General features: G+C 39.9%; 1 protein-coding gene across 2 annotated transcripts; it reads left to right on the top strand.

Moving 5' to 3' along the window:
* The first annotated feature begins 658 nt into the window (after positions 1–658).
* On the top strand, positions 659–9,911 carry aldoca (aldolase C, fructose-bisphosphate, a). 2 transcript variants are annotated; one of them, XM_035384149.1, is made up of 9 exons: positions 659–749; positions 5,441–5,573; positions 6,050–6,261; positions 6,381–6,435; positions 7,276–7,436; positions 7,576–7,659; positions 7,818–7,992; positions 8,244–8,443; positions 9,104–9,911. In XM_035384149.1, exons 1-9 carry the CDS (start codon positions 717–719, stop codon positions 9,185–9,187), a joined length of 1,137 nt encoding a protein of 378 aa, XP_035240040.1. In that variant the 5' UTR covers positions 659–716; the 3' UTR covers positions 9,188–9,911. The 2 variants fall into 2 exon arrangements, with proteins under 2 accessions (XP_035240040.1, XP_035240041.1); XM_035384150.1 differs by lacking the exon at positions 659–749 and adding an exon at positions 2,515–2,658.
* Positions 9,912–10,800: the final 889 nt, after the last annotated feature.

Raw genomic sequence — 10,800 nt, 5'->3', positions numbered from 1 at the left:
CCAACTTACAAAAGATGTAGCCAATAGAGACTATTATTTAAATAGATTTTAAAAATTGATTTTTGATTGTGCTCATTTAAAGTACAGTGACTGATGCTCGCATTACAGTACAGTTTGGGACTGTATTTTCTGGTTCATTTAGAAGTTTCTGCAACTGAAGGGCCCTACAACTTTCACTTGTGTGATGTCCCCACTGAAAAAGCAGAGTCTATAATGTGCGTATGGAGCCACCCAAATGAGGAATCTCAAATGTGACCTCATAACCTAAATCTTCCAGTTATTTAATGCACTATTGAATGCTCTGGTGCTCCAAACCGTACGCACAAACCTCTGGAATCATTGTCTGCCTCATGGAGGACCATAGAAATGCATTTTACGCAACAAGGAAAGTGTTCAGAAAAATTAATCCTCAGCCATGGGGGCACAGAAAAGTCCTGTTTACTCCCATTGTATGGCTCTGTACTTGACCCCTAGGGTTCCCAATATGCCCACAACAGGCCAAAGATAAAGGTCAATCCAGCCAACTGGAAGAGTTTGCCTATGTACCTGAAAGCTGAGAAGGTCGTGTTTGTCAAATATATCTCAAAGTTTAAAAATACCCCTTGTCTGGTGAAAGACTGAAACGCTTGACAGAAACTGGTTGTTAAGACATATGGAAGCTTGTACATTTGCGTTAATGTTGTAGCTCAGGATTGTCTCCACAGTTTTTAGATGTAATGGGGCCATACTGTAGACTGATATTCTTTGGGGTAAGTCCTGAGAACAGAAGACCAAATTGGAAACACAGTTTCCATCTTTACTCGCTTAAAGAAGGATATTTTAAATGCTAAATGCTACAGTTTAATTTTGGGGACTGCATGACTGCATGTGAAAATTGTGTGCAGATGTTTTTCCCCAAAATGTATTTGTTTTGACATGAGTCAGGCTTTTGACGAGTAGGAATACTGGATCAACAGTGGTGTTAAAACCATCAAAGAAATATTGATAGTAAGTAAGGGATTTTTTTCATTGTGGCGATATAGTGATGTTAGAGATGTTCATTTTGTGACCCAATCATAAGCTAAATTCTTCAAATGGTGCAAGAATTCAGGCAATACAGCATTAAATAAGCACAAAAAATCCAAATGTATAGTCTAACAACAGTTATGATTTGATCTTTTCAACTTTCAAACAGTCAGAGCCAGCCAAACTGATTCAGACATTAATAATCCCATTCAAGGCAATAAAGTGCCTTTTCATCTTACATGGGGCATGGCAATATTTGAGATTTATAGACAGTACCTTGTAAAGCTAGTCTGGTCAGGGCATATCCAGTGCTTAATCCTTGCCAGATCCTACTGGAATAGAATCCGGAAGTCTCAGTTTTGGATTGTCTTGGGTGTATATATATCCACATAGCTTTTTTAATTTTGGGGAGAAATTGCATTCCACAATTTCACTTTTTCAGTTGGTTTACAGTAATATTTCACCCAAATTGGGACAGTGGTAGATAGGCTTGGCTTTCCCTCATTTTAAATAATGCACCTCCTTTAGATGGTGCACATTACCTGTTTGGCCAAGACTTGATACCTCTGGGTCCTGGCACCCTCCTGAGGAATTTTGTGCTTCTTAAAAGTTGCAGGGCCTAATTTACTCTGGTGTTCCAATTAGACAGTGTAACCTGCTATTTGACCCGGTAATCTTTCACCTAATTGAAGAACTCACTAAATCTCAGATGCGATGACTCTTTCACACTAAAGTCACTGAAGTGATTCCTCGCTGAAAATGCTCTCTTAATAAGGCCAGACATAAATTTGCAGACAAAAAACTGGCGTTTTATGATGTCCACATAAAAAGAAATAATAATAAATCCTGATACCAAAACATTCCCATCACAGTTAAGTGTATGAGGAGGTAATCCAAAGCCTAGGCTCCTAATACCTCTCTTTTCTGAAACCGTCAAAGAAATCTACATAAACTCAAGTGGTTTTCATAAGGACACTGTTACCTTGTATCAGTTTATATTATTGGAGCATTCTGTTGTTTTTCTATACATGTACCAATAAAAATATTGGCGCCATATTAGAGAATTACACTAATATTAATAAAAGGGGAAATTTGATAAGTGGCTGTACATAAGAATTAAGCGTTTCATATCCATACACAGTACACCCATGTAGTAGTAAAGAACAAGCTGTGTGGTACAGCACCACCCAATACAACATGATAATGGAGGAACCACTAGATGCTTTCCCAAAGTCTGGGGAAAGAACAAATATGCCACTATGTATCGTTATTTTTATCACTAGTCAATTAGTCAGACACACAAACCAGCTCACTAAATCAGGTTAGTTTACCAAACACTGCTCTTGAAAACTTCACAAACTTCGATATATTTGCTCTATTTTTCACATCTTCACAAACTTCCACTTTTTTTTTTTTTACATCATGAGCCGCTGGCCTATTACATTGCGAATGACACTAAATATTAAACATGAATATTTAGAAATAAGCTCATAGGTCCGTGACGTTAAGCCCCGCCCTACACGGTATTGTTTTTTGGGGGGAACTCTCGTTGCGCTGCTGCATTACAGAGTCTTTTGGACAGAAGGATCTCAACTCAATTAATTCAACAGGCTCTTCCTCAGTTCCACTTGGATTCAATTGGCGATTTATCACGTAAGATCTTTAATATTACCGGCCATATCTGTTATGCATGTTCATCTGTCAAAGTTGGTAGTAGATGTATCTGCAAGCCACAAATCCAATGCAGTCCAATTGCCTAATTAACGTTGGTGTTGCTGTAGCTGACGAGTTAGCATGATGTCTTTGTGATAGATTGTAGCCTATGTGACCAATGAACCTGTGATTTCTTTGGTTACGTTTATGTAGTATAGATATTGTCTTCCGAGTAATGCAGATAGCTAACTACAACAAATTGATTCTCATTCATTCTCTTGCATCCACATGTGTGGTACCCCGTGCCCGGCAGTTTTTCATTGGTTGAAATTGTGCTGGGGGATTCCACTCCAGCTGTTTGGATAACGTTACAACAGCAAAGTAGTGCATACGAGAGATTGAACGAAGTGAGAGAGGGTCTGTAGCCTGAAGCCCAGAGAACTCCGTGTGAAATGGCAGATTGGTGATGCAAATTACAAGCAGGTGCTCTTATCCAAATGTTTATATTTTACTGTTTATTTTTCGTTTTAGGTTAACTATTGCATATGATTTTTGATGTTGGGAATAGAACTGGATAATGGTCAACAAAGTAGGGGCCAATTTCGTATCAATTCAGTGAATTCAGGAAATGAACATAAATTCGATTGTTAAACTGAAAATAAATTTTTTATTAATTAATAAAAATTTAAATGAATCCTTAAGAACATGATGGGAAGTTTTCAATTCAGAAATTTAATTTCTGCTCCATCCCTTTAAATGAGAGCAAGGACGTGCAATTGACTTCAACCTCGACACGAGTAAATTCAGATTTGTCCGAAATGCGATGGGTAGCTCTGCACTTACGTTTTCAGTTTGGAGTGTTCGCGCAAAGCTCAGGGACATAGCACGTGTAGTGTAATACTATCGATTTTCGTGCGCTTTCCCTATATTTTTTGATATTTCAAAATAAAAAAGTATGAAAATGTTTCTGAAAGACTCATTCAGAATGCTCATTTAGAAACATTTTAAATGACTCAATTATAGATTTGCAGCTGGAATTGGTGGTGTCTTGATTGCTGAACATGTGTGCATCAGGTCACTGACACTAATGGCTCAAAAACAAAGCAAATGGCAACGAGACAGATTTTGTGTCAGTCAGACTCCAGAATCAAGATTGAAAATCCCTTTTCTACATAAACGCAACAGAGCTGTTCTATTTGTCATTTTCCATGACCAGTGACCTTTAGGTCATCAGACAATATTATTTTAGGGTTTTGGCATCTCACAATTACAAAATTAGGGCCTCAGTATTTCAACAATTAAAAAATATTATTTAAAGATTGAAATACAGATAATTTTCATAAATACGTTTAATTTTGGGGAGAAAATATTTAATTTTGGGGAGAATACAAATATTTACACACACCTCCAAATAGTTTTGTGATGAGCCTCAGTGAGGTATTCTCACAGAACCAAATCCAGCACCTGGCCCACCAGTTAGCTAACATTAGCTACATTGCTAGGCACTTTTTACTGATGTTTATTTAGATTGGATTAGATTAAATTAATTAGGTTAGAATAGATTACATCAGATCCTTATTTGTCCTCAAGAATCCTTATTTGTCCTCAGGAGAAGATTCATTTTCACAGTGTCAGGATGGCAGATAGAAACGCAGGTGCAAATGTACATGGCATGCACACACTGACATAACATTTATCGTTAACAGACATAACAACAGTCTACAGTCAGAATATTTATGAACCCAGTGCCATTGAGGGTGGTGACAAACCTTTTTTTTTTGCTTGGTATGTTTACAGAATAGTGCACAGTATTTGGCCAGATGGCAATGGTTCAAGACAGTCAAAGAATGGGTGGGACGGGTTAGAGATGATACTGCTAGTTTTCCTTTTAATTGCTGCCTTATAGAGGTTGTGTATGTTTGGATAAGGAAGACCTGTTATCTTCGTATTAGGTGAGTATCTTGCTGCAAACTTGTTAAACTAATTGAAAAGTCAGTCAGTTAATGTCAAATCACCGTGCTGATAATTAGGGGCTCAGTTCTGATCATAGTACACTAAATTTTAGCTATTTTATATCTGCCAAAACCATCAAAAACACAAGAGCTGTTTCTAAACAACACAGTTAACATTGAAATAGGACATATTCAGTGTTTTGTGTTTGTGTTTTTACACAGTGTTTTTACCATTTGCTTAATTGTTTGTGTAATATTTAATTCATTCATAGGATCTATTTCTCAGCAGCACTGCAAAATAATTTGTTGTTAAACAACCTGTCTTGTAGCAAATAATATAATGGAGGTTGCGTTAGCCACCGTGAGCTACTCTGTGCCACAGGTTGCATTACCCACAGTGAGCCACTCTGTGCTCCTCGTCTGTACTGCAGGTTGTGTTAGCCACAGTGAGCCACTCTGTGCTCCTCGTCTGTGCTGCAGGTTGTGTTAGCCACAGTGAGCCACTCTGTGCTCCTCGTCTGTGCTGCAGGTTGTGTTAGCCACAGTGAGCCACTCTGTGCTGCTCTCCTGCGACACAGGTTGTGTTAGCCACAGTGAGCCACTCTGTGCTCCTCGTCTGTGCTGCAGGTTGTGTTAGCCACAGTGAGCCACTCTGTGCTCCTCGTCTGTGCTGCAGGTTGTGTTACCCACAGTGAGCCACTCTGTGCTCCTCGTCTGTGCTGCAGGTTGTGTTACCCACAGTGAGCCACTCTGTGCTCCTCGTCTGTGCTGCAGGTTGTGTTAGCCACAGTGAGCTACTCTTACTCTGTGCTGCTCTCCATGTGCTGCAGGTTGTGTTACCCACAGTGAGGATGACACACCAGTACCCTTCCCTCACCAGCGAGCAGAAGAGGGAGCTGCAGGACATCACTCGGCGCATCGTGGCCCCGGGGAAAGGAATCCTGGCTGCAGATGAGTCCGTGGGTCAGTACAGGCTGCTGCGGTCCGTTACAGCTTAACTCACAGCACCCGCTTTCCTGAATGCAAGTTCTTAATCTGCCCATTATGGTATTGAACTACTACTTAACCATCTGTTACGTAGTTACAGCCCAGATATGCCATGTCAGACCAACAGCTCTAGAGTTCATGAACTACTTTCTTTACATCAATGCAAATGTTATTTTTCTATTTTTAAATGTAGAAAAAGTAAGTGTACGCAGACTGACATTGCATTAATTTGCCAGACGCTCTCATCTAGAGAGACTTGCAACAGGCTATAGGAGGAACACAAGTGCGTTCGACCTGATTAATATGAGCAATAGTGGCAGACCTGGCGAATAACATTTCCAGAGTACAGTGTACATTCATGTGCTGTGACTTAAAGATGTTAAATGCATAAAATGAAGCGATTATTGCAGCATGCATGTGAATGATGTTGCCGAATTTCTGCCTTCTCACAGGCAGTATGGCAAAGCGCCTGTCCCAGATCGGTGTGGAGAATTCTGAGGAAAACCGCCGCCAATACCGCCAGCTGCTGTTCAGCGCGGACGAGCGCATCGACAGCTGCATCGGCGGTGTCATCTTCTTCCACGAGACACTGTACCAGAAATCAGATGACGGCACCCCCTTCGTCAATATGATTAAAGACAGGGGCATTCTTGTTGGGATCAAGGTATGCCACGGGACAGGATATCATTTTATTATATCATTTTAAGAAACTTGCTTTAACTGAACAAATCAATCTACTTCTACTACTTTTTCCATCTCTAACTTCCCTTCTTTCTCCTTCAGGTGGACAAAGGTCTTGTCCCACTGCTAGGTACTAATGGGGAAACAACCACACAGGGTAAGATTGAGAATCTCATGGCCAAATACAGCCTGTGTATCACAAGAAGTGATTAGGAATGATAAAACATGGTGGAGCAAATGGCAAGATGTTGCAATTCACTGTGAAGGAGTATTCATACTGTAAACTGTGAATGTAGTGCAAGCCAGTCTAGAGGTCTATGGGAAGGACATTTTGTACAAACGTGTCTGTCACGGTCAGCATTGCACCTGCATTAGCTGCTGCTCATTTGGCTGGCAGAGTGTTCTTAATGTTCTCAGCTGGTTGTATTCAGAATTTTTTAAAAAAACATGCTGAAAGATCTGTGCAGCATCAAAAAATGCAAAATGAACTTGACATTCTATTGACTGTAGTTTTTCAACTGATCACATTAAAATTTATAGCAATTAGCGAACCCCACAACAGTCCACAAACATCTGCAATGATTGTCCTATTAGCAACTATGGTATTCTTACTCTTTTGCATTAATCTGAAATCGTGTTATTACACTTCATCTGGATTAAGAGTTTTTGTGGAAAAGTCCAGCATTTATAGATGTTGTGTTAGCTAATAAGATAATTTTTCAAACATGGAACTAGCAAAAATGTGTGCAATATGTAGAACGTTCTAATACAGCGGGAATATTTGCCCACAAAATCTGATTATATAACTCAGTCTAGTATGAAGCCTCATCAAGTGTGGTTAATCACCTTTGAATCATATTTAAATTAACATTTAGTGGTAGACAAAAAGATCCTCGCTTACTCTGAAATTCGCCCCTGTGGTTCTGACAGTGAGTGACAGTATATCCTGTTATAATGTGAAGCTCATGAAGTGTAAAAATCCTGTCTGCTTTCGCAGGACTGGACGGGCTGTCGGAACGCTGTGCCCAGTACAAGAAGGATGGTGCTGATTTTGCTAAGTGGCGCTGCGTGCTGAAAATCAGCGACACCTCACCCTCTCAGCTGTCCATCACTGAGAATGCTAACGTGCTAGCCCGTTATGCCAGCATATGCCAGCAGGTTGGACAATAGTCAAGACACCACAAGCTTAGCAACAGAACTCAGTTCATATTTTTCTGACTTTTCAGTTATGTATCTGCTGTCTCTTAGTTCCCAGCTGATGCTTGTTTTTAACTGTGTGACCGTTTCATGCTCCCAGCATGGAATCGTGCCCATTGTGGAGCCAGAGATCCTACCTGATGGAGACCATGATCTGAAGCGATGTCAGTATATCACAGAGAAGGTGGGTTCTCCAGTTCGTCCTCTGACAAGGGAATGTGGCTTCCTGGAAGAGTGCAGAAATAATCACAAGTCTTAACTACAGTGTGTGCAACTGTGTCATTCAAATGCCCAACCCCCCCCCCCCCCGGCTCCCACTGTCTTTGTGTGTTTCTGAGGCAGGTTCTTAGCGCTGTGTACAAGGCAATGTCTGACCACCACGTGTACCTGGAGGGTAGTCTGCTCAAGCCCAACATGGTGACTCCTGGCCATAGCTGCCCTACCAAGTATAGCCCTGAGGAGATCGCCATGGCAACAGTCACCGCCTTGCGCCGTACAGTGCCACCTGCAGTTGCAGGTGAAGCACTTTTTCAAACTGGCAGTCCACATAATTTTCGCTGATTATTTTAGCCAGTATACTGGCCTTTTATGGGATTCATCTGAAACCCATGTTTCACACTAACAGACAGGAAGCTATTACACATTTAGCTACATCTGCCATTTCTCGTCTTGTATTTCAGAAGTATTTCCCATACCCCTAGTATTGGTTTTTGTTCTGTAAAACTGTTCTGTAGAAGTATTTGGAAACATTTGTCCACTTTTCTACAGGAGTGACCTTCCTTTCTGGGGGTCAAAGTGAAGAGGAGGCTTCTATCAACCTGAACGCCATCAACAACTGCCACTTGAGCAAACCTTGGGCCCTCACCTTTTCCTTTGGCCGTGCTCTGCAGGCCTCCGCTCTCAACACCTGGCGTGGCCTGAAGGAGAATGCTGACAATGCAACCGAGGAGTTCATCAAGAGAGCCAAGGTGTGCATATATACCCCCAGCAAGGACTACTCAACCTGCCATGCTGCCAATGCCCATGCCCAACCAGATTCCAGCTTAAATTCTGCAATTTAATTACAGTCATTTTATCCCATTCATCCCTTGCCTGCTTATGGTGGTTAGCCCAGGCCCTATGACCTCCACAGATATCTGCTATAAATTTGAGTTCTGCCATTTTTGAAGTAATTAATCTGTCTCTGGCCCCTAGAGTCTGTTGTAAGCGAACTACATGTGCCAAGACTTGCCAGGTTTTTGCAAAAAACTGCACAAACTTACTTGCTGTGCAACAGTTTCCATAAATCTATGTCTATTTATAAAGGTTTTTAACCCCTTAAGGTGTAAGATCACAAATATGTGAACAGAATGTTCTTAAATGAACTCTCTAGTACTGATGTAACAATCACTACTGGTAATTGCAAGCAATGGAGTTCTAGAACATTGACTTATAATTTTGAAAAAGAATTCCAAAACATTCCACTTTAACTCTTTGAAGGGTTGGCTTTTTGGATTTTATTCATTTTCTTTCATTTCAGTTTTTTTCCCGGTAAGACATATTTTATCATTACATTACATTACATTACAGGCATTATCAGTCCTCTTGATGTAATTGTGCATTTTCCTTTTCCTCACCTCTTCCTTCAGGTGAACAGCTTGGCATCACAGGGGAAGTACTTTGGCATTGGATCTGCGGGCCAGTCTCTCATTGCGGCCAACTATGCATACTGAGCACTCAGTGATGCTGACATCATAGCTTCAGCTGACCAATAGGATCCTCCACTGCAGCTGCTGCCTAAATAACAACCAGTCACATGCCTATGCTGTCTTCAGTGTGCACATGTGTCTTAACATGACTTTACATTTAGATGGGTATAAATATATAATATGATAAACAAGGAACACTGGTAGTGTTGCTCGTTAAAGGAGTAGAGGGTAGAGACTTGGGTATTGTAAAGGGTTTTTCAATTGAAAATTCACTCATAACCATGTTAGAAGATCACAAAAAATGTTTTTTGTCCCAATGGCATCAGTAAAAATAAAATAACGGTGTTAGGAATGGTATGTTCATCACCCTAACAGGATAGATTTATGTATGAATGATTTAATGTCTACAATTGTTCTTGGACTAAGTCTTATGTACTTTTATTGAAAGAAATTGAAAATTACAGGATCTCCTAAGAAACACCAACATCTAAGCAATGTAACTGACATGCACAGCTTATAGATTTAGTATGTATGAGTTTAAAAGCAAGGTATTAAAATACTATCACTATCTGTTTATTTCATGTTAGGAAAGTTGTATGTATAAAATATGACAGGGATATCAAGTACTGTTAACTGGCCATAATGACTATGCTTTGTGATTTTTTCACTTGTCCTTAGACTGTGATGATCCTATAATATTTTGTGAATGTGTCTAAATTACTCTATTAAAAAGGAAAATGTGTGCACACCACTGAGTGAATGTGCATTTGTATGCTTGCTTGAATCATCCTGTTAGTCAGTGGCAGCATTGTCACCAAACTCTTGCCTGCACTGTGCCTGGAAAATTGCTAGTAACACAAACCACTTTTTGGACAGAAGCACTTTGTGGTGTTCTTTGTGCACTCAATAGGCTACATCAAATAGTGCAGAACTAAACCTATAAGAATAAAAAAGTGCATAACCAAACAGATTTTGGAGTTTTATTTTTTAAACCACTGATTTAGACAACACTGGCAACCTACTCTGAACAGATAATGAAAGATCTGTTTCATGTTGTTTATTAACTGTGAAAATGACTTGAAATCTACGTTATGTAATTATTAGGTCAAATATGGGTTTTGCATGTCAAGAAATCAGACAACAGGTCGGCTAGGTGGTGGAACCCTGAGCATCCTCACCCAACCTAACGGCATGTGACTTCCAGTAATGTTTGACTGGAAGAAACCACTGCAGTTATTTCAAAGCTTAAAATGCTATGAAAATTACTGAACTGTTTATTTATGTAATTGCATTTGTGTACCCAACAATATTAACACCAGCTAAGCACTATTAACTTTCTAAGTAAGCTAGCTAGTTTGTTTGCGAACAATCATTTGCTGATAAAAGTTAACCTTTTATAGCCAATGTTAAACCGTCAAAACTAGGCCACATGACTAAAAAATATATATATGGCAACATAAACCTTTACAAAACAACTTTTTTACCAGAAACTTTTATTTTGCTAAATACGCTGTTTGTTAGTAGCCTACATTTTCTAAGCTAGCTAGAGGCCTGTTAGCCATAGGTGTTAAGCCTACCAATCTCCCAAGATTCTTTTCATCATCATCTGTTCATCATTTAGATAACCAGCTGCAGTA

Source organism: Anguilla anguilla, chromosome 12 (assembly GCF_013347855.1).
Source record: "Anguilla anguilla isolate fAngAng1 chromosome 12, fAngAng1.pri, whole genome shotgun sequence".
Lineage (NCBI taxonomy): Eukaryota > Metazoa > Chordata > Actinopteri > Anguilliformes > Anguillidae > Anguilla > Anguilla anguilla.
The sequence above is the reverse complement of the archived record's forward strand: the minus strand, read 5'-3'. Positions and strand labels throughout refer to the sequence as shown.